The 23,312-nt window shown below is 38.6% G+C and overlaps 2 protein-coding genes and 1 long non-coding RNA gene across 12 annotated transcripts; all 3 read left to right on the top strand.

Annotated features, from left to right (window-relative positions):
* The first annotated feature begins 5,255 nt into the window (after nt 1–5,255).
* On the top strand, nt 5,256–8,023 carry LOC125591392. The gene is made up of 2 exons (XR_007327381.1): nt 5,256–7,378; nt 7,439–8,023. It is a non-coding gene; the product is annotated as an uncharacterized LOC125591392 (long non-coding RNA).
* Nucleotides 8,024–8,767: 744 nt separating this feature from the next.
* Nucleotides 8,768–11,778, top strand: LOC106412799. Of its 2 annotated transcripts, XM_048765563.1 has the most exons (5): nt 8,768–9,228; nt 9,343–9,618; nt 9,744–10,967; nt 11,166–11,626; nt 11,718–11,778. In XM_048765563.1, exons 1-3 carry the CDS (start codon nt 9,106–9,108, stop codon nt 9,966–9,968), a joined length of 624 nt encoding a protein of 207 aa, XP_048621520.1. In that variant the 5' UTR covers nt 8,768–9,105; the 3' UTR covers nt 9,969–10,967; nt 11,166–11,626; nt 11,718–11,778. The 2 variants fall into 2 exon arrangements, with proteins under 2 accessions (XP_048621520.1, XP_048621519.1); XM_048765562.1 differs by lacking the exons at nt 8,768–9,228; nt 9,343–9,618 and having other exon boundaries at nt 10,037–10,967.
* A 1,426-nt stretch (nt 11,779–13,204) lies between these two features.
* Nucleotides 13,205–22,233, top strand: BNACNNG68140D. 9 transcript variants are annotated; one of them, XM_013856578.3, is made up of 6 exons: nt 13,273–13,415; nt 20,527–20,821; nt 21,157–21,357; nt 21,449–21,575; nt 21,672–21,744; nt 21,980–22,233. In XM_013856578.3, the coding sequence occupies exons 3-6, from the start codon at nt 21,182–21,184 to the stop codon at nt 22,048–22,050; spliced, it is 447 nt and encodes a 148-aa protein (XP_013712032.2). In that variant the 5' UTR covers nt 13,273–13,415; nt 20,527–20,821; nt 21,157–21,181; the 3' UTR covers nt 22,051–22,233. The 9 variants fall into 9 exon arrangements, with proteins under 9 accessions (XP_013712034.2, XP_048621523.1, XP_013712032.2 ...); XM_013856581.3 differs by having other exon boundaries at nt 21,672–21,735; XM_013856582.3 differs by lacking the exon at nt 21,980–22,233 and adding an exon at nt 21,848–21,884 and having other exon boundaries at nt 13,275–13,415.
* Nucleotides 22,234–23,312: the final 1,079 nt, after the last annotated feature.

Here is a 23,312-nt window from a genome sequence, read left to right on the forward strand (position 1 = left end):
CGACTGGTCGCTAAAGGGTATGTACAACAACACTGAATAGATTTTGATGAAGTCTTTGCACCTGTGGCACATATAGAAACAATCCGGCTTCTCTGTAACTTAGCAGCTTCAAATGGTTGGATCATTCACCATCTCGATGTTAAGACGGCGTTCTTGCACGGGGGGTTGAAAGAGACTGTCTATGTAAGTCAACCAGAGGGTTTCGAAGTTAAAGGTTCTGAGAGCAAGGTTTATAGATTAAACAAAGCTTTATATGGGCTAAGACAATCCCCACGTGCATGGAACAACAAGCTTAATTCAATCTTGAATGAGCTTAAGTTCTACAAGTGCTCGAAAGAGCCTTCGGTCTACAGGAAGAAAGTGAAAGACAAGCTTTTCATTGTTGCGGTTTATGTCGATGACCTGTTTGTGACAGGATTAAACATTGTGCTCATCTTTTAGTTCAAAAGGGAGATGGCGACGAAGTTTGAAATGAGTGATCTTGGAGAGCTGACTTATTATCTTGGAATAGAGGTCACTCAACATAAAGAAGGAATTACCTTGAGTCAGAGAGGTTATGCGCTGAAGATCCTTGAGGATGCAGGTATGAAAGATTGCAATCCAGTTCAGACACCTATGGGTTCGAAGCTGTCGAAGTCTGAAGCAGAGAAGTCTATTGACGCAACAGATTATAGAAAGAAGGTTGGCTGCCTGCGTTACCTACTTCACACCCGCCCCGACCTGTCCTATTGTGTTGGTGTGTTGTCTAGATATATGCAGGACCCCAAGGAATCACACGGAGTGGCGATGAAGCAATGCTTACGTTACTTGCAGGGTACGACTTCTTATGGCTTAACGTTCAGTAGCGTTTCTGCAAGGGAACCGGTGAGACTCATAGGCTTCAGCGACAGCAGTCACAATGATGATGGCAAGAGCACTACGGGTCATGTCTTCTACCTTGGTGAATGTCCAATCACGTGGTGCTCTCAAAAGCAAGAAACTGTGGCTTTATCGTCGTGCGAGGCAGAGTTCATGGCTGGAACAGAGGCTGCAAGACAAGCAATATGGCTCAGGGACTTGCTTGAGGAGATACACGGAGCTGAGAGTGAGAGGGTCATCATACGAATAGATAACCAGTCGGCCATTGCTCTTACAAGGAACCCTGTTTTCCATGGTCGCAGTAAACACATACACACTAGATATCATTTCATCAGAGAGTGTGTTGAGAAAAGATTGATAGAGGTTGAACATGTACCTGGAACTGAGCAGCGAGCTGATATATTAACCAAACCTTTGGGGCGCATCAAATTCAGGGAAATGAGAGACCTCATTGGAGTGTATGATTTGTCAAAGATGGAGTTCAAGCTTAAGGGGGAGATTGTTGGATTAAGCTTGAAGACAAAAGAAGCTTAGAGATAAACATGAGACCTAATCCTATTGTGATATGGACTTAGAATATATTTAGGAGTTATCTAAATGTATTGTTTAATAGGATTAGGAAATAATAAACTCTATATAATGAGATGTCAAGTTGTGACATACCGTATAAGAGTTTAGAGATTGAGAACTTGAATTTTGAGATATTTTCCCAGGTTATAATAAGAGAGTCATTCTTGTTTGCATCTTCGAATTCTATAAAAACTTAGCGCGTATAAGAGAAATTTAACATGTACACATATAATTGTTGACCCAAGCTAGCTTTATGGTTTAAAATTTGAGATACAACCTAACAATCGATAACAACCAGCCAATGAAAATGAAAATAATACATGGAAGCTGACTAATCTAAACTAAATAACTGATGAACTAACAAACTGAAATATTAACGGTTTCATATTATCTACACTTTTGCATCACTGTCCTAAAGAACAAAGTCATTTCCGCAAATGTCGTCACCAGCAGTTGTAAGCACATGAAAGCAATCAACAATACTTCATGAATCTATCGTGAAGATAAGTAGATTTTAAAACATAAGAGAGGAGTTGGTACATTGTGCAGTTAACGTTCACTTGTCTGGACTTGAAGTAGTAAACCAAAGAGTTTCTTTTCATGAGTGAGTATTCTTTGGAAAACTAAACTGGTGTTGACTCTAGGGCTGGGCACAAGGCGGGTACTTGCTATTTTGCGTGTACTTGCGGTTAGACTTGTCTTGTACGAGTAATGAAATTTTTGACTTGTACTTGAGTTGTTAAAAACGCGTACTTGCTATTTCAAGTACTTGATCAAAAATAAATTACTTGCAAGTTACTTGTCTTGCTCTATTACTTACTATTTACGAGTATTTGTGAACTATTTACGAGTACTTGTGAACTATTTACGAGTTTTCGGAATATTAAAGAACTACTTTCTACTTAAAAATGTAGTTATATGACTTGTTATTACATGTTACTTGTTTTTTTTTGTCAACTACATGTTACTTGTTTAGAGAAGACATTTTTGTTATCGTGAAAATTATACAATGTTTATATATCGAAGTATGCATATATATTTTTTATTTGTCTTCTTTATGTAATACTTGACTAAAAGACAACGAGTATTTAAAAATCAATATGGATACAAAACAAGTAACAAGTATAAAGAGAGTAATGAGTATTCGTGTCCAATCCTAAATGTAAGCAAAAGAAAAGACAAATATAAACAATTAATTAATAGATCATGTAACAAATAGCAAATAATGGAGCAAGTAACGGAGCAAGTAACATGACGTAACGAGACAAGTACTAAAAATAATAATGATACTTGATACTTGACTTGGTCTTGTAAGTAATAAAAATTGTCGACTTGTTACTTGCCTTAACAACACCGAGTACTTGAATTTTCAAAACGGGTACGAATCAAGTAGCGAGTCTAAAGCGAGTAACGAGTAATGATGTCCAGCCCTAGTTGACTCTCATGAATGTATGTTGTTACTCCAGAGAATGTATGTTACTTGTTCACCGAAGGGTTTTTCACCGGCGGCAAACATTCTTGACGGAAAATTGGGTTCCACAATCGATTTGTATTAACATATTAAAATGCAAAACGAAAAGAGGAAATTGGAAGAGGAAAATTTAGACTGAGATTCGAATGAGAAAGAGAAATGTAATAAAAATATAATTAAAGATGAAGAGGTGTAATAGAGGTGTCAGACAGTTGCCTTTTTCCAGGAACCCATCAGACGGCCGCATGTTCTCGAGCTACACAATGGACACTAATGCTCATCATATTACATTTTATTCCTCCCTTTGAAGTCCAATTTCTGACAGAAATCAGAAGTCTAATACGTAGAAATCGTGAGGCTAGTAGGGGTAAGTTGGGGAAGGAAAAGTAAAGGATTTGGGTGTAGGCATGCCGCTAATTAGAAATGGACTTAGAGCACTCGCAGTAATGTTATCAAAGAAGATTCTTTAAAAAAAATGTATTTTAATTTTTTAAGTATTATTTTTTTTTTTCAGATAAAAATATATATATATCAGTTACATGTCGTGGGGATCCGTAAATAGTGCAAAGATTCAATAAAAAAAAATCTTTATTTAAGGATTTTAAGGATTGAATCCTTAACTTTTGGTAGAGACTACTGATTATTTAATTATTTTTCTCTAAGTACTCCCACTTAAATACTCCTATTGCGCATGCTCTTAGGACATCATTAACCCTAGCAACCTATTAGGAGTGCTTAAATTTTTTTATTTTATTTTTTGTTTGTGACTAAAAAAAAAACTAAAAAACTGATCAATCATGGATCGACACGTGTCGATGGGGCCCGCAAACAGAACAAACAACGGACGCTTAAACAAGCTGCAGAAGCAGCGCTTCTTCTTCTTGTTCTTTTCTTTCCTTTTTTTTTAAATTAAAAAATTGCTAGCCACGTTTTAAGCAACTAGCGTTAAAGGTGGCCTTAGGGTCATGTAAGCCAATAATCTCAATTTTATTTCCATGAAACTAAAATATAGGAGCAAATAACAACAATATAAACCACTCAGACAAAGATCCGGCCCAATATTATTAACACGGAGTTCACTCACGTTTGACCGATAAGTGGTCGCAGGGTCGCAGGAAGGGAGGTCGACAGCTTGCATGAAGGAATGAAATCGATTTAAGAAGAATATTCTCCTAAAATATAGGATCAAAGCTTTCAGAGCCGTTAACATTGTGAGAAGATCTCGCTAATAAACAAGGAAAAGAGAGCGATTATAAAGGGAGAGAAGAGAAGAGAAGCGCACATTCAAAACCTTAGAGCTTACACACATTACCCTCGACTTCGATCTCTCACTCTCTCATTCTCGATATTTTGTTCCTAGTTCTTAGTTGCTGTAACCCGGTCTTTTTGTTATCACTGTATTAATTCAATCCTTATCAATAAAGTCCACTTTTGTCGATCAGAATCTGATTACATCGTTGTGTTATGAAGATATCATTGCCACATTATTTTATTTCCTAATCTCTTACGAACATCACTAACATCACCACCAAATAATACATGGTGTGGATTTTATGATCCACAATGATATATGATTTCTCACGTGCAATCATCACATGAACTTTCCATGTATATTGGCTTCACTTACGCGATATCACGAATCAGTTCGCTATAGTTGACCCATTTTTATACTATTTTAGCTCAAATGCGCTTAACTTTGAAGTTTAGAACGGATGTGTGACAAAAAAAATACGTGCATTTTAGTAACATAGATAGCAAAATCAATTCTATTAAACTTTTTATCATATGCCAGGAATCGAGACGTTAGTTCCAGAAACTAGCCTGGGACGGATCGGGTATCCGAGCAATTTTAAGGTATCCGGATCCTTATCCGGCGGATCCATAATTTTATTATCCTTATCCGGATCTGGAGTTCTCGGATATCCGGGTGTCGGATATCCTTCTAAAAATTGTAATATCCGGTGGATATCCGGATCGAGATTTGGATTCTTAAAATAAATAAATAAATAATTTTAATATATATAAAATATTAACAATAATTTAAAACAAAAAATATATAATGTTTTGAATTATTTCTATGTATAAAATTACAAAATTTACATATACTATTATAAAAAAGAAAATATATCAAACAAAATTAGTTTTTATATATAGATATTACTATTTTTGAAATAATTATTAATAAAGCTTACGGATCCGGATATCCGGACTAAAAAATCAAGATATCCGGATCTGGATCCAGCTTTGGTGGATCCAGCATTTTACTATCTGGATCCGGATTCGGCGCCTCCGGATATCCGGATTTTCGGATCGGATCCGGATAGAATCTCGGATAAAAGTCTCGGGCCTACCAGAAGCCCCACTTATAAAGAGCAATCGATGTTAGCTTTTCAAAATGAGACCAAAGAAGCTTGTGCTTTTTTTATATTGTTCTATGAATATATACTCTAGAACTTAGATTTCAATATGACATTTGTGCAGCATTAGTTTCGCTTTTTATTTATAAAAAGTCTTGCTTACAAAGAATCATATATGAGTTCTGATGCGACCCAAATCACCAGCTATGTCTCAACGAAGATCTTAAGGTACGAACCAGTTAAGCAACTAATCATAGCATGGCTTAATGGGCATTTTATAGGCCTTATCGGTTTGATCCATGAAATTCTAGATCGAGAGAAGCTAGTGGGCCTGATGCAAAATGTGGAGGTCTTATGCTCGATAAGAAATCAGTGTTTGGATTTGTCCAAGAAAGGTACACCAAGAAAATAAAAGCCCTGGTCGTATAATATATCAATCTGACGGCAATTCCAGGATCTTCAACCGTGCAAAAGGACACAACCAGCCGAAGAGTTCTGCGACCAAAACTTTAAATATTCAGTCAACAGTTTTGGTCTTTGGTCAAGTCAATATTCCTAGTAAAGTTTTCATGGTTTTAAGAGCTTTGTAGTTCTAGGATTGACTAGAATATTTATTTCTTCCACAAGCTATTATATAAAGGCTTGCTATTGTATTGTTTTAATCATTCAACATTTTTAATCAAAAACCTTTCTTTATATTCTTGTTGAATCCTTTGTTCTTAATCGGACATCGTAGCTTCTAAGTCATCGGAGTGAGTCATATCTTCGGGCTTAGAAGTTCGGTAGTATCAAGAGACTTTCCGCACCTCTTGTGTCTCCATTCGATCCAAGTTCCTTGATCGTTTGTGCTTTCTAGCTCATTCGGTGCAAGACTTATCCATTCTACCAACCTTAGAGTGATCCTTCTAATTAAGGGCGTATCATGTGGTATCAGAGCCACTTTGAGGTTTAGAGTTCTTCACAACCAGCCATTCGTAACTCTTCATCTTCTAAGAGATCATCTGTGTCTTTTGGACTACTGAAGATAAACCATGAAGAGAAGCCAACCATTATTATCTCTTCATCTTCTAATAGATCACTTGTGTTTGGGCTACTGATCAACCATGAAGAGGAGGCAGCGCGCAAAACACAAGAAGAACAGTTGCGAGAATGGAGGTACAACAAACGCACAGCCGAGATGATAGCAGAATATGAGCGTGACCAAGAGAAGGAAGCCACGAAGTCACGACCTGAGAGAGACAAATGGAAGAAACCTGTCAACAAAGAGGCCACACGATCTTACCTTGGTTATAGATCAAATGGAGTTAAACCGAGCAGTCGTAGAAGGCAGTCCAAAAGCCACAATCAAAACCGGTTGTACAAACTCCATCGGCCAGAACTGAAGAAAAGAGGAATGATGATTTTGGGAGATGGCTGAAGAGTTTCAAGGCTAGGATCCATCAAAGTATCACAAACCACAACAAGACGTTTACTTTCCTTTTAAAACCGTGTTAGAAAAAGAACAAATGATTTTTGGAAATAAGAAACAGTTTGCTTCTAATGAGTTTGATTTTATGCAGAAACAAAGAAACCAAAGGAAGAAACAAAACAGTTTCGATGATGATGAGAAGTGGGTCAGAAGTGGTGATCGTCCCTTCACCAAAGCCAAGAGAAGCAACCGTGATGTGTTTGATTAGAATGAGCTTCAGACTTATGTCAGCTTGGAGAAGATGTTGCATAAGGCAATTCATGCTATCCGGCAACTCAAAAAGAAGGGAAGCACCAACATTTCTCCTGCACCATAACAACAAAGTAATTTTTTTTCTCTTTCAAATTCTGATTTGAAAACTAATATGTTGTCTTCTGATAAAAGCAAAACTGTGAAACCCACAAGCAAAGCTCATTCTACCAGGTGCTTCAAATGCAATAGGATCGGTCATTATGCTAACAAGTGTCAAAAGCAAAGACCGTTGGTGACTTTGGAGAATGAGAACGTTGAAACAGAGCCAGAAAAGGAATTCCCATTGCCAATTTTCGATGACTTCACATATGAGCCAATGGAGGGCTAGATGAAGAATAAATTCGTGACCATCAAGCCAACCAAGAAGAATCATCTTCCATTCAAAAACGGACCAAACTCAAGGTGAGCATTGTGCAGATTATGGTTCTTTTGCTTATAATCATTTTCCTTTTAATGTTTCAGATTTGAGGACAAATTTTTTTGAATAGGAAGGGAATGATGTGCCCTGGTTCGTGGATCAGTCCATTGGAGCCAACCAGCATGAAGATCAAGACGTTCTGAAAAATTTCACCGAGGTTCGTTCATCCGACCGTACCGATCAGACTGACCGAGCCGTCGCGCGTGCGTCCCGATTGGAGCTTCGACTGGAACCACGACCAGATGATCGAACTGACCGTACCGGAGCTCGTCTTCCCCGACCAACTCGACATTCTAAGACCCACGGCCGAGCCATACTTAGCTTGGGTTGTGAAAAAATCGAAGACGGACATGCGTTCTCATCCGGCAGACCATCCAGACAGTCCCGCAAGCGTCCTTATCTTTATCCCGTGCATCCATCTGGTTCAGATGAACCTGGACATTGTCTGAAGGGTCATCTTTGACCAATCTGCATGGAAGACTGAGTCTTTGACTCACTAATTCAGATATGGTCAAATTTGTATTTTCTATGCATTATTTTCCGTGTATTTTCTTTATTAGTCTTTGACTACAAACACTATAAATATGTAGTCTCATTCTATGAATAAAAGAAGTCTAAGTTTGAGTTTATTTTGGTTTTCTTCTTTTATCTGAGTGAGTCAAAGACTCAGTCAAAGACTCAGTCTTGTTGTGGTTTGTGATTTGAGCATATCTGAATTAGTGAGTCAAAGACTCAGTCTTCCATGCAGATTGGTCAAAGATGACCATTCAGACAATGTCCAGGTTCATCTGAACCAGATGGATACACGGGATAAAGATAAGGACGCTTGCGGGACTGTCTGGATGGTCTGCCGGATGAGAATGCATGTCCGTCTTCGATTTTTTCACAACCCAAGCTAAGTATGGCTTGACCGTGGGTCTTAGAATGTCGAGTTGGTCGGGGAAGACGAGCTCCGGTACGACTGTGGATCTTAGAATGTTGATTTGCGTAAATGTTTAATTATGAAATCCTAATCCAACACAAATGTAATGTTATTGCCTACACAACCGTATAGACTTCTAAATCAGATTAACTGACTTCAGCTTTGGTCAATCACAACAAAAGAAACAAATTTCAGAAACTGAGAGACTCAATGGCAAATCCAATCAGACATTGGAAAGTCGGACAAAGCATCTATTGAATCAAAAGCAAAAGCCCTAAAACAAAGAAACTTGCATACCTTTGGACGGCCTGGCGACTCGAGAGAGAGAGAGAAGAAGAAGAGAGTTCGACAGGAGAATATGAATTAGAGATCGAGGCTATTACATACAGCCTCAGAAGACCTTCAAAATTGATTTTATACCTTCAAAAATTGTTTTCGTAGGTTGAGGAAAAGGAAGAATCCGTTTGGGCATCTGCTCTCAGCTGCTTGTTATATTTTGTCGGTGATAGAGGGAAAATAAGGAGAAAGCAGCTAAGTGGTCTTGACATAAGGGTATGTTTGGCCTATGCGGCTGAATATTATATTTTCCTTCTGCTGTCATTGCCTTCATACTCTCATTTGGATCTCTCATTTTATTTGTTTCTTAGACATTTTTTATTTCTCTTTTCCGCGGTATGCTACCTTTAAATTGGCTCTCTTGCTAAGCTGTACTTTCTGACGAGCCAGTTACTTTGAACTAGCAAAAGGAATTCTTGGTCAGAAGTTGTTCATTCCAAGCTTATTTGTATCATGACAAATATGATTTACCGATCTCTAGAGCTAGATGGTTCTATCAAAGCAACGTCAAGTGCCTCAAGTTTTCTTATAGAACAGGTCGATCTGATTGGTGGCGTGGAGTTCATTCTCTATAAGGTACTGCGAATATATTCTTGTTAAACTGATGATCTTTCTCAGAAACAATTCAAATAGATACTTTGAGCCCCAATTATTTTCTGATAGATTAAGGGACTCATCTTATTGATACAGTACTCTTTGGCAACCACTAGAGAGGAAAGAAGAAATCTCTACTCGGTTTTATTTGACTATGTTCTGCATCAAATTAATGAGGCTTGCGCAGCTGCTGGTCTTTCTGAGTACACTGATGATGAGATTCAACCATTGGCTGTTCGGCTTGCTCTTGCTGATGCACCTGAAGCTTTCTACATTTCTGTTAAGCTTGGTGTTGAAGGCATAGGGAAAATCCTGCGAAGATCAATTGCTGCTTCATTGTCTGGGTTTAGCAATAGCGAACGTCTAAACCAGGTAAGTTTGTTCTTGTTGGAGTATGTTGCAATATTTTTCTTAGGGTCTGACAAAGAGTTGTGGTTTATATTGTTTACCAGTCACCGCTCTTTTTTTCTAACTCCCTTTTTTCTTCCTACTTGCAGCTTTTGGCAAATATAACAGAAAAATTTGACACGATAGTAGCTTCGTTTACTCACTTGGACAAAGAGTTTCTGCATCTCAGACAGATAACCAAGTCGTCCAAGTACATGGAAACCATTCAAGAGTTAAGAAATGATATAAGCATGTCAGTGAATCTAGCTTGGGCCACTTTGCACTCTCTTCTTCATTCAGAAAGAGCCACAAATCGTCAAAATGGATATATCTAAAAGATTTATAGAGAGAGTTAGAGTGATTTAGAGAATAAGAGAATGGGATTGGATTATAAAGAGATTAGTGAAGAATCATGATGAACACTCAAGAACAAGAAAGAGAGAATGACTCAAACTGTGTAATCTTTTATTAATGACATGAGTTGATATATATACAAGGAGAGAGAGCTAGGGTTTGCGAGAATCAGATAGGCTTAAGCATGTGTAGTCAAGGGGAAGAGGAGCGCCCATTTCAAACTGTCCAATGGGAGGCTTTACACGCTTTTGGCATCAAGGCATCTTGGACAAGATCCTTTCTTCTTTACAGCTGTGCCAGCCTGTCTTGGACTTCATTTTCTTCCTGTTCAACGGTCTGATCCATAGGTGCAAGCTCAGGTAACTTCTCTTTCACTTTCCTTTTACCCGGGTGATCATAAGTTACATTTGGTCGAGTTAAAGTCGACCACGGTCTGTCCAGACTGTACGGCCTGTCCGGCCATGTACGGTCTTGTACGGCCTGGTCGATCTTCACTCCCAAAACTCACCCAAGCTGAACCTTCTCTCATGTTCTCCAACTCCTCCTCTCTTCTCTTCTTATACTCAGCTCATTTCAACAATATCTGGTTGGGGGATCTTCTGATTTCGGAAGTTAGTGAAGAGAGTGGTGGAAGTATATGGCTGAGCATAAAAGACCTGCAGCAAAAGATTGCCAATTGTGGTGCCTCCGACTCTCTAATTACTTCTGATATACCTATTTCCGTACATCTTCTGTGTGGACTCTTGAAGTCAAAGAACAGTGTTATCAGATGGGGTTTTCTGTTCATACTGGAGAGGCTTCTTATGCGTTCCAAGTTCTTACTAGATGAGAATGAGACACAGCGATCAACTGTTGGAAGTGCTAGTCAGGATCAGAAAGACACGCGACTAGAGAAAGCAAATGCTGTTATAGACATAATGTGCAGCGCTTTGTCTTTGATGGCACAAATAAATGAAACTGACCGGCTTAATATCTTAAAGGTACATATTCTTTGAATCCTTTTGTTTGCTCTTTTCCTTTGCTTTGTCAAATTTCCTATCAAAGGCCACTCTAAAGCTTGCTGATATCTATCTTAAATATATATTCCGTAACTGGCATGAAAGAGTACATCTATTTGGAATTTTTACCCTGATGAAGTTTTAATGCTGACACCACTTCTCTCTGTTGTTTTCAAGCAGATGTGTGACATTCTTTTCTCGCAATTGTGCTTGAAAGTTTTGTCTACTGATGAGGAAGCAGTCCCCAGTTCTGCTGAGAGGAATAACAAATTTGATACATCCCATCGTAACAGCTATAAAGAGAGTATGGATGATGCTGACATCAGGCCTCGGTACAACAATGTCTCTGTTTCAACGTGCGAGACAGCGTCAATGGCAGCAATGCTTCTTCGTGGATAAGCCATCGTCCCTATGCAGCTGGTTGCGCGTGTTCCAGCGGCTTTGTTTTATTGGCCCTTGATTCAACTAGCAGGTGCAGCAACTGACAAAATTGCACTTGGTGTCGCAGTTGGAAGCAAAGGAAGAGGGAATATCCCAGGGGCAACCTCTGATATTCGAGCCACCCTGCTATTACTTCTGATCGGTAAATGCACGGCAGATACAGTTGCTTTTCAAGAAGTTGGTGGAGAGGAGTTCTTCAGGTGATTCAGTTGACTCTTCCATACTTCCAGTCCAAGTTGATTTATCTGTGCATGTTTCAGAGCATTTACAAACTAATGTTTATCTGTATAGGGAACTCCTGGATGATACTGACTCAAGGGTGGCTTATTACTCTTCAGCATTTCTCCTAAAGGCAAGAAAAGTTCTCAAATTCATCATTTTGATTTTGAAAAACATACATATAAATTGGAAGACAAGTAAGGTTTCAACTCGTTCGTGTTTTTTTTTTTGCTCACTGGTTAAAGTTTCGGTTATTTCAGAGGATGATGACGGAGGAACCAGAGAAATACCAAAACATGCTTCAGAATCTTGTCTTTAAGGCTCAGCAGGTAAATGCTATCGTAATAATTTAAGAGTGTGGAGTCATAGAACCTCAAATATCGATGAGTTTTTTCTTTTGTATTGTATCACTTATAATAGCATTCTTGTTTTGTGCAGAGTAATAATGAGAAACTGCTAGAGAATCCATACCTGCAGATGTGTGGTATACTCCAGCTATCAAACGAGCTTTAAACTAAGGGCGCACGCAAGTCTCCAGTTATACATGGCTTCTGTAAGTTCCTCGGTTTAAAACAAAAATCTTAGAGAGTTACTTTAGCACCACCCTGCCGCTAAAAAGAAGAAAATTGAGTGAAAGTAAAAGACATTTCATAGATACTGGACTCGTCGGTGAAGGTAGCAAGTGGGATTTGCAAGTGAAATCAGATTATGGCTTCTATATGTGGCAGATAGTTTGGTGAGTTTATCTGACATCACTTTGGCTGAGACTGGTTTTGGTTAAGATCTGAAGAAAGCTGTTTTGGCTGAACAGAGATCAACTGGAATGTGATCAAATGATTCATCTGCCTTCTCCTTTTTCTGCGGGAATGGCGAACCTACAGAGACACTGAGCTCTGATAACTGCAGCCATGTCATTTTTGGCCTAACAAACTGAAGGTGTTTTTTTTCTCTTATCTTCTTGTCTGTAAAATTAACAAAATCATGAACAGAGTCTGCAGCTCCAGAAATTTTTGTTTTCTTGGAGCTGCTTTTGTATAGTCAGGAACAGAACCAGTTATGTGATTGTGTTGTGTAGAGAACTAGAGATAGATAGGCTTATTGGCCTTTTGGGTGTCGAATGTTTTGCCTTTAAAATTATTATGTGAAAAATGTGAACCTAAGCAGTGAGTGCCTTTTATAATTTTTATGATTTTTGGCTGCCATTATTTCCTTAACAGATCTATAGAAACTAACCATGTTTATGCTTTGTCTGTACAAAAAGCCTTTTATGATTTGTCTGTACAAAAAGCCTGAACCTTCAGCTTCAAGCTATTGAAGAGATCCCTAAACACCAAAACAAAAGTCTGACACATCTGTTCCAGAATTGAGATTTTTTTACCATTTGAAAATTGAAATTGAAATAACAGTTCTGTAGCGTGTTCATATGTAGAGCAACCATGCGTTCCTACAAAACGCTGCGCAGCTTCCGCAATTGATAATTAAGTTTGTAAGCCTGGCCCATTTTAATTATTTAATTCAGGCTGAAACCAAATGTCACATAACTAAAATAGCCCCGGTCGGTTTATCTCGTGAAAAGTAATTTACTTACCAATTTAATCCATAAAGTAATTGTGAAAATTAAGTAATGGGCCAGGCTTATCTCGTGAAAAGTAAGTAAAGAAACCCTCAGACATCATCGAGACCCTGAGAGGGATCCAATACTTGTTCTGTTCTGCGCTTCAAGTTCCCGAAGATCTGATCCGTCTCCACCGATTCCGTCCCGATAAAACGGTAAAATTTCTGCTCAATTTTAATATCTACCCGTTCTTCCTTGAAAGATCTGATTTCACCAACTGTGTTTGATTTCTGATCTGCTCTGAAACACCCGCCCCTTCCCCATTTCCAACCGGGGTTCCGGGGCGCGGGGTTTATGACACACATGTCTACTTTCCCGACATCTCTGTGTATCCCGTTTCTGGTCCCATGAGTTTAAGGTGCGTATCCTTTTTTACCATTGACATTTCCACTTATAGTTCTGCAAAAAGGGAGAGAGAAAAAGAGGGGTGAATATGAATACTCAGTGAAGCGATTATAGACCAGTCTCCCCCATGAGCTTTTATACTGCTCAATGCGAAATGAGAACCGACTAGTCACTACACCAATTTCTTGACTAGCTATTAAGGTTTCATTTCACGAAAACAAGCAATGCAATGAACTCAGTCATCACTCAATTCACACAATTCAGTTTATTATTTAAGACTCCAGTCATCCTAGAACTCTAGGACCTACACAGCTCAAGCGGACCAACCCTCCCCTTTTCTTGCTGCGTTCCTGTGGAGCCGCCTGCCCTGGTACACTCGGCATCTGGTTCCCTTGGATGTAGACTATACCCTTTGCAGTGTATTACGGCTCCTTCCCGCCAAGACTCGGCGTGACTCAATCTTACCGGCACCTCTATTCTTAACCTGCCGTTTTTGAACGCTACGGCCGCCGCGTTTTCCCATACTCCCCACCAGTCCCTCGGTGGTTCGTATTCCATTTCTATTCATTTCCCATACTCCCCACCAGTTCTTCGGTGGTTCGTATTTCAATCATTTAACTTGTCCTTTTTCTTTTATTTCCTTTTTCCTTAAACCCTTAGACTCTTTCTTACTTTCCTTTTAGACGCCACCCGTTCTCGGTGTCACACTCAATCCATTTAACAATCATTCATAGATATCCTATCATTCATCTAACTAGACCGGTTAACATTTCTCTTATGATCCTACGTTCATTTCTTTCTAACCATCCTAGCTCTCAATCACAAACCACAGATCTTCAACCAATCAAACAATCAGTCAATCATCAATCATCAATCATCATTAAACTCGTCCGTGTAAAGTTCTTAATCAGTATGAGAGTCCTGATGCAATATGATTTATCATCCTAACAACAAACAGGATCTAATCAATCCTAGCAACCAATTCAACAATATAAAAGAGCATGAAAGAGATCTGGGTAGAACACCTCACCTTAGCCTAGATCTAGATCTGGATCTGAAAATAGGGGGTAAGAGAAACGTGATCTGAGATCTACGACACCACGTGGCCACCACCACCACTCGTGGCTGCTAACGGCAAGGAGAGAGAGAGAGAGTCGGTCGGGAGAGAGATCATGAGGAGAGAGAGAGAGGAGAGAGACGCGACGAGGAGGGAGAAAAGAAAGAGAGGCAGCGCAGGGAGAGAGAAAGATCTTCGACGACTAGGGCTTCCGGTCTCCGGGATTTCTCTGCAGAGCTTCGCTTCAAAGTTTCTGATGGGAGACTAAGGGGTGGAGGCTTTGTATTTATAGGAGAAGGCAAGGAAACCCTAGGGTTTTAATCTTAATGGGCTGCAGAGCGGACCTTTCCTTTTAAACCACAAAAACTTTTTGGGTTTGAGTTTTGGGGTGTTACAATTCTCCCCCTATTAATCGGAATTCGCCCGGAATTCCAATCTTCAGGCTTTGAACACTAACATCCCAAAACCCGAGGTGAGTTCAAACACATTCAAGGGAAGCACACAATATTTTATTAAGGATCTTCTTCCGAAAACTTCCAAGTAAATAAGGAAGAACATAATTCCTACTCGTACGGGATGTTCCCAAAATCTTATCTAATCTCTACAAAGTAGAGAAGCGTGTTTCTGCCTCGAGTAATAACCAAACACTCGGACACCTCTAGCTGACGGTTCCAGATAATCCTCCTATTGTTAATCTTCCGATGGATTCTCTTTCTGTTCAGTACTTGTGACATAAATAACATGTTTAACAACCACGCCTTTGCTGCCAACGCCTTCCCTGCCATCCTCACCACTAAGGCAAATTCTATAGATTCCATGGCTCCATTCAACTCTCCTCGAATGTCCCTACGGAGTCTCGCCTTATAACACCGGCACCACCCCTCCGCAGGCTTCGACTTGCATTTCTCGGCCATGTCTAAGAACTCCTTAGTGTACTCTTGGACCAGGCGAGGCCTACACACTATCTCAACAAGGATCTCACACTTACACGGCTCGGTACATCCTCCAGAGGTTCTTTCATCCATAATCGATGTCTTCCGCAATCCTCTTCCACTTCTCCCTTAGATCTCTAGATAGCGACGACCTGACAGTAATTGCTCGCTCTGCCTCCATCGCTTGACCGACCATCCGGTTCTCCAGAGCGAATTCCCATGGTTCTAACACACCCATCAGCTTGCCCTGAATTTTCCCACAGAGCCCTGCCTTATACCATCGGTACCAATCCTTCACTGCCTTTGGCTTGCATCTTTTGGCTGTCTCCCGGAATTCCTCAGTGTACTCCCGGACTGAGCGTGGTTCTTGCTTGGCATGCATCAGTGTCCCACACTGGCATACTCCGGTTATGCTCCTCAGACGGTCCGCATCAATGCTAGGAATTTTCCTTGGTCGTCCATTCTTCCTCGTTGGCACACTGACCTCCATCCTAAACGGTCCAAGACCTTCCCCGGTCAATCCTGACTTCCTTGGGTGCCCACGGCCCATCTTGGCTGGTGTCATTTCGATTTCAGGCGCGAACTGGATAGTCCCATGGCCTTGGTACATCCGCCTATACTCTGCCGCCCTCTGGAAATGGGGCATCAGCACCTGACGCCTCATGGTTGTCTCCCAGATGTGGGCGTTCGGCTGCTCCACGAATTCTATTTCCTTCTCATCCGGGAAGAGGGCATGTACCATGTTACCCACTGCGTCATAGTGGGGTTTACGGCTTTGTCCCCTTTAGTCCATAGCGCATGTGTCTTTCTCGAACTCGTGATGCACTAGTGAAGACCTCCTTACGAAGATCCACTATCCTTATTAGTATCCTTCGTTTCCCAAAAATTGATCATCCATCGTCCTTATCTCCATCAAAGATTTTGCCATAAGACGATACTTAGTTTACTCCCTGTAAACCGGAGTTGGTCATCCTCATTGCGACTTCGAGAAGCTCCTTCCTTTAGCTACTTCGTCTTTAGTCCTTGTGTAGTTTATTACCAACAAAGCTCTCACCATGGCTATCCTTAAGGACTTGAATCCTTGACATTGAGTTGAGACCTTTTGTTTCCCCTTATATTTTTCATCTGCTTAGCCAATTACTCTAGGGTAATTTTTCCAAATCGAAGTGCTACTCCCTGTCGTGCCCGCTCCTTTTTCCCAGCCTCCATGTCGCCTTTGGTTTCGACCTTGCTGATGTTGGAAGAGTCCGTGCTAGCATTTCCCCCTTGCTCAGTGCTTGGCACCTTTTTCCATTTTTTTTTATATATAGGAAACGAGCTTGACTGTAATATCAGAACGATGCATCGCTATTTCCTGTAGAGATGTCTCTTCCGTGAAGCGGCGCATGCCTCGACCTTGTGTCTGATAATCGTCCCCTAACCTTCACGGGCCGGCGTGGGGTGGTGAAGTCGGCGAGACGTATCATCTCAAGCTAGTATGTCCGATCTTCCGTTTCTCCTTAGCCTGTCGTGCTAGGCAACTGATCCCTCTGTGCACTTGTCTTAGAACTCCTTGTTAATCCCTTCTTGGGCCTCTAAAATTCCTCCACACCGCGGTTCGAGGACCTTTTGTTGTTCTGATCTCGACCGAAGACTCTGAGCTGTTCGAATTCTCTTTCAACACTGACTACAACGGGTCCAACAGAACCATAAGGGAAGAATGAACGATGGCGGAAACGCTGATCCCTTAAGTTAATATTAAGGGACCTTAACCTGGCTCTGATACCAATTGAAACACCCGCCCCTTCCCCATTTCCAACCGGGGTTCCGGGGCGCGGGGTTTAGGACACACATGTCTACTTTCCCGACATCTCCGTGTGTCCCGTTTCTGGTCCCATGAGTTTAAGGTGCGTATCCTTTCTTACCATTGACATTTCCACTTATAGTTCTGCAAAAAAGGGAGAGGGAAAAAGAGGGGTGAGTATGAATACTCAGTGAAGCGATTCTAGACCAGTCTCCCCCATGAGCTTTTATACTGCTCAATCCGAAACGAGAACCGACTAGTCACTACACCCATTTCTTGACTAGCTATTAAGGTTTCATTTCACGAAAACAAGCAATGCAATGAACTCAGTCATCACTCAATTCACACAATTCAGTTTATTATTTAAGACTCCAGTCATCCTAGAACTCTAGGACCTACACAGCTCAAGCGGACCAACCCTCCCCTTTTCTTGATGTGTTCCTGTGGAGCCGCCTGCCCTGGTACACTCGGCATCTGGTTCCCTTGGATGTAGTCTATACCCTTTGCAGTGTATTACGGCCCCTTCCCGCCAAGACTCGGCGTGACTCAATCTTACCGGCGCCTCTATTCTTAACCTGCCGTTTTTGAACGCTACGGCCGCCGCGTTTTCCCATACTCCCCACCAGTCCCTCGGTGGTTCGTATTCCATTTCTATTCATTTCCCATACTCCCCACCAGTTCCTCGGTGGTTCGTATTTCAATCATTTAACTTGTCCTTTTTCATTTATTTCCTTTTTCCTTAAACCCTTAGACTCTTTCTTACTTTCCTTTTTAGACGCCACCCGTTCTCGGTGTCACATTCAATCCATTTAACAATCATTCATAGATATCCTATCATTCATCTAACTAGACCAGTTAACATTTCTCTTATGATCCTACGTTCATTTCTTTCTAACCATCCTAGCTCTCAATCACAAACCACAGATCTTCAACCAATCAAACAATCAGTCAATCATCAATCATCATTAAACCCGTCCGTGTAAAGTTCTTAATCAGTATGAGAGTCCTGATGCAATATGATTTATCATCCTAACAACAAACAGGATCTAATCAATCCTAGCAACTCATTCAACAATATAAAAGAGCATGAAAGAGATCTGGGTAGAACACCTCACCTTAGCCTAGATCTGGATCTGAAAATAGGGGGTAAGAGAAACGGGATCTGAGATCTACGACACCACGTGGCCACCACCACCACTCGTGGCTGCTAACGGCAAGGAGAGAGAGAGAGTCGGTCGGGAGAGAGATCATGAGGAGAGAGAGAGAGGAGAGAGACGCGACGAGGAGGGATAAAAGAAAGAGAGGCAGCGCAGGGAGAGAGAAAGATCTTCGACGGCTAGGGCTTCCGGTTTCCGGGATTTCTCTGCAGAGCTTCGCTTCAAAGTTTCTGATGGGAGACTAAGGGGTGGAGGCTTTGTATTTATAGGAGAAGGCAAGGAAACCCTAGGGTTTTAATCTTAATGGGCTGCAGAGCGGGTCTTTCCTTTTAAACCACAAAAACTTTTTGGGTTTGAGTTTTGGGGTGTTACATGCTCAGTCTGAGATTGTGTGTTTCTAGCTACAGAAGATTTTCTCTGGGCGCCATCTATGCGTGTGGTGGTCCTTTGAACCGTCTCTTGTCGGATTGTGTCACGTTTTGGGTTATTGATGCTTTGAGTCTCAACTTCTTCTCCAATGTGATCCCCCACTATAATTTATGAATTTTGTTTAGAAAAATAATACTTCAAAGATATACGTATAACACATGATGACTTTGGAAGTTTCAAAACACAATAACACGTAATCTTGAATAACAATGAACTTTATGAGAAATTATAAATCAGAATTAATAAAGAACTAGATCTTGAGATGTTTGTTTTCATTTTTATATACATAAATATTTGTTTTAGATCATTAATGGTATATACTTTAACGTTAATCATATACTTAAATATTTATATAACTATTTCAAGTATAATAATTTTATAATTTACACATTATAATTAATAAATTGTTTAAAACCGTCACATGTATTTGTTACTTCTTATTATATATTTATCTTATTGTAGTTGTATTTAGTTATTAAACACATTAATATATTCATGAGAAAACTTATTTGAAAATTATTTTATATTTAATTTATGCTAAATTCTGATCCTCCCTTTCAAAGCTGGATTTTCTTTTATCAATATCTTTTATGCTTATTCATTTTAGATAAAATATTATTATATATATATAAGTCTAAGATATGTTAATTTTTAGACACGTTTAATATTTTTAACATATATAGTTTAGATTTATGAAAATAAAATTTATCAATTTAATATACTTTTATCATATTTAGTTAAATATGATAATTGTATTTTAACATTATAATTATAAAATAGATAAAATAGGATAGAATTTTAATTTTTAATTTTATAAAGGATAAATGAATATATTAATGTTTAATAATATTTCAAAAATAATTTCTATGTTAGTGGAAATATTTAATTATAATTTTTGAAAATTAAGATCTTGTTAAAATCTTCTTAAACAGATTTGTTAAAAAAAAATTAAAAAAAAAATATTTATATTTAAAATGAAAAGATATCAAAAGATATTATGATTAAAGTAGTTCAAAGATTCTATATATTAGTAGTCTCAATATAATAATTTTCTTTTAATATGATTAATTATTAATAATCTCAATATAATAAGATTCTAAAAATAGGATATAATTTTTATTTATAAACGTTAACTGAATATATTAATGTTTAATAATATTTCAAAAATAATTTCGAAGTTAGTGGAAATATTTAACTATAATTTTTGAAAATTAAGATCTTGTTGAAATCTTCGTAAACCGATTTGTTAAAAAAACTTAAATAAATATATTTATATTTAAAATGAAAAGATATCGAAAGATATTATAATTAAAGTAGTTCAAAGATTTTTTAGGCTTCTATAATGTTGTAAATGTCTATTTTTTACCAAGATCAATAAATTTCACATTTCATCAAAAAAAAGTAGTTCAAAGATTCTATATATTATTACTTTTAATATAATAATAAATAAAAATTTTAAATGAAGGTCTAAATTAAAAAACAAACATGAAATAAGGCATAATTTTTATTTTAATAGATAAACAACAATATAATATGAAAATATTAACGCAATACAATTTTCAGAAAATCCATTAGAGAAGAAAAGGAAACCGGGTTTTATTGATGGGTCAATGAACGAATCGAAGATTGCGTTTTAGACTGTAAACGGGGGATCGGATATGTGGAATAACCGGTCGAGTCCGGTTTTGACAACACTGTCCGGTTCATAAACTTCTCCAGCCGCCTTGATCTCTCTGTTTTGCGATCGTGACTCTCAGGTCTTCTGAGGCTGTATGTAATAGCCTCGATCTCTAATTCATATTCTCCTGTCGAACTCTCTTCTTCTTCTCTCTCTCTCGAGTCGCCAGGCCGTCCAAAGGTATGCAAGTTTCTTTGTTTTAGGGCTTTTGCTTTTGATTCAATAGATGCTTTGTCCGACTTTCCAATGTCTGATTGGATTTGCCATTGAGTCTCTCAGTTTCTGAAATTTGTTTCTTTTGTTGTGATTGACCAAAGCTGAAGTCAGTTAATCTGATTTAGAAGTCTATACGGTTGTGTAGGCAATAACATTACATTTGTGTTGGATTAGGATTTCATAATTAAACATTTACGCAAATCAACACAAGTATATTTTATCTCCGCTCAATGCATACTCTTTATTATTGTTATTATTATGTTGTGTTATGTCTTAAACTCTTTGAGTTTCCCTTGCAGTCGTTTTCTTTGAGGCTATACAAAGATGACAACAATTGAAACAGGTCCAAAAATTACTCAAAAGCCATCTCCTCCTTCTACTCTCAAGCAGCCATCGTTTAAAAGGTGGGGAAGGAGACACCCTTTTGTACGATACGGACTTCCCATGATCTCTCTCACTGTTTTTGGAGCCCTTGGACTCAGCCAACTCCTCCAAGGCAGGTCAGTTTTGTCTTCTTTTTTCATGACTAAGCTAATCTCTCTGAAACCAAAGAATTCTCCACATAATTGGTTTTTTTTTTGCTTAGTTCAGTAAGGACATCGCAAAGGTGAAAGACGACCAGGAATGGGAGATTATTGAGACCAGAAAGGCTCTTTCTAGAACAGGGCCTGTCGATGCTTACAAACCTAAAAACACTTCCATCGAAGACGAGCTCAAGGTTGGTTACTTTTTGATTTAACGCATAAAAGAAAAAAAAAGCTTTGATGAAGAACACTTTAAATCTTGACAGGCGTTTTGTTTACTCACCGTGCAGGCTATGCAAGGGAAGGTGGACATAAACTCGTACGAGTACAAGAAAATTCCAAAGCTAAACGAAGGCAAGTCCAGTTAAGTTGAAGTCTTTGCTTAGATGTGTTTCTGTTTTAGCTTTTTAAAGAACTCTTCACATAAACTCTCTGTTAGTTTTGACCTTGCCTAAACCTTTAACAGAGATGGATTGATAATAATACTTGGTTGGGTTCATCTACAACGTCTGGATAACTATTACTTCTCTGCATATATTCTTTTTATATACAAACTGCTTCATCTCTAACACTTGGTTTTGAATTCATATTGGTTTAGGGTATTGTATAAGCTCGTGCTACTTCATAATGAATATATCAAAGAAGACTAATTTTTTTTATAGTATTTGACATGTTGAGTGCATTTCTAACACCATGATACGATATGATATGTTATGTCATGAACCATGATAACATATTATTTGTGTTAGTAATGTAATTTTTCTAAACCAAGATGTAAAGGGATCGTCTTAACTCTTAAACCTCAAACTGTCCCGTCTTCAATCTTATAGCCATTTCTTCTTCTTAAAAGTATTCATGCGCCTACCAGTAAGTAAGCATCATATCATTAATCTTATATACGACAATTTTTTTGATACAGAACATAAAATGTTTAAAAAATACAATTGAAGATAAAGATGAGAGAAATTCTTTATGATAGAGCACTAGAGAAAAATGACCAAATTTTTTTTTATTAAAAATTAAAAATACATTTATATTCTAGGGTTAACTAATCTAAACTTAGGGTTTAGAGTCAAATGGTAGAGTTTTGATGATAGAGTTTCAAATTTTAAAAGATAAATATTAAAATTTTCGAAACAAATAAAAAAGATATTTTGATCATTTTCTTTATTAAAAGCTATTTTGTGACAAAAACTTAAAAGAAAAACTATTCGAGATAATGGTCCTAAAAATTATGTAGTTCAAAATCAACGCTTCAGATCATTGTCTTTATTTTCATTTTCATTTTAACTCCATAAACACACATTTACCTCTAAATATGTCGTTAGTAGAAAGATCTTCACATCCGAGGCTCTGGAGTTTATTTTCATTCAACCGATCACTTCTAGAACTTGATACGTCCTATGAAGGATCATTTTAGTTGGGTGTTGGATATGATCTGAGAATGCAAATGACACTTTTGGAACTGAGATTGATTGAAATGATCGCCAAGAGATGCGGAATGACTCTTGATATACCCACGATCTAAGGCTAACCACCTAAAAAAGAATGTAGTGCGTTGGCTAACCACCAAACAACACACAAAGATGAATTGGCTGACCACCAAATCAACAAACCGGTTCACACCAATGAACTAACTAAAGAACTTTCTCTCACTCAGATAAAAGAAGAAAACAAAAATAAACTCAAACTTAGACTTCTTTTATTCATAGAATGAGACTACATATTTATAGTGTTTGTAGTCAAAGACTAATAAAGAAAATACACGGAAAATAATGCATAGAAAATACAAATTTGACCATATCTGAATTAGTGAGTCAAAGACTCAGTCTTCCATGCAGATTGGTCAAAGATGACCCTTCAGACAATGTCCAGGTTCATCTGAACCAGATGGATGCACGGGATAAAGATAAGGACGCTTGCGGGACTGT

Source organism: Brassica napus, chromosome C8, assembly GCF_020379485.1.
Source record: "Brassica napus cultivar Da-Ae chromosome C8, Da-Ae, whole genome shotgun sequence".
NCBI lineage: Eukaryota > Viridiplantae > Streptophyta > Magnoliopsida > Brassicales > Brassicaceae > Brassica > Brassica napus.

What these genes read in the sequence shown, in the direction of transcription:
- LOC106412799 (XM_048765562.1), top strand. Translation starts at nt 10,449, where the DNA reads ATGTACGGTCTTGTACGGCCTGGTCGATCTTCACTCCCAAAACTCACC. An exon ending in ACCGGCTTAATATCTTAAAG is followed by an intron (nt 10,968 to 11,165) that starts GTACATATTCTT and finishes GTTTTCAAGCAG; the next exon opens with ATGTGTGACATTCTTTTCTC.
- BNACNNG68140D (XM_013856580.3), top strand. Translation starts at nt 21,182, where the DNA reads ATGACAACAATTGAAACAGGTCCAAAAATTACTCAAAAGCCATCTCCT. An exon ending in AGCCAACTCCTCCAAGGCAG is followed by an intron (nt 21,358 to 21,448) that starts GTCAGTTTTGTC and finishes TGCTTAGTTCAG; the next exon opens with TAAGGACATCGCAAAGGTGA. An exon ending in CCATCGAAGACGAGCTCAAG is followed by an intron (nt 21,576 to 21,671) that starts GTTGGTTACTTT and finishes CTCACCGTGCAG; the next exon opens with GCTATGCAAGGGAAGGTGGA.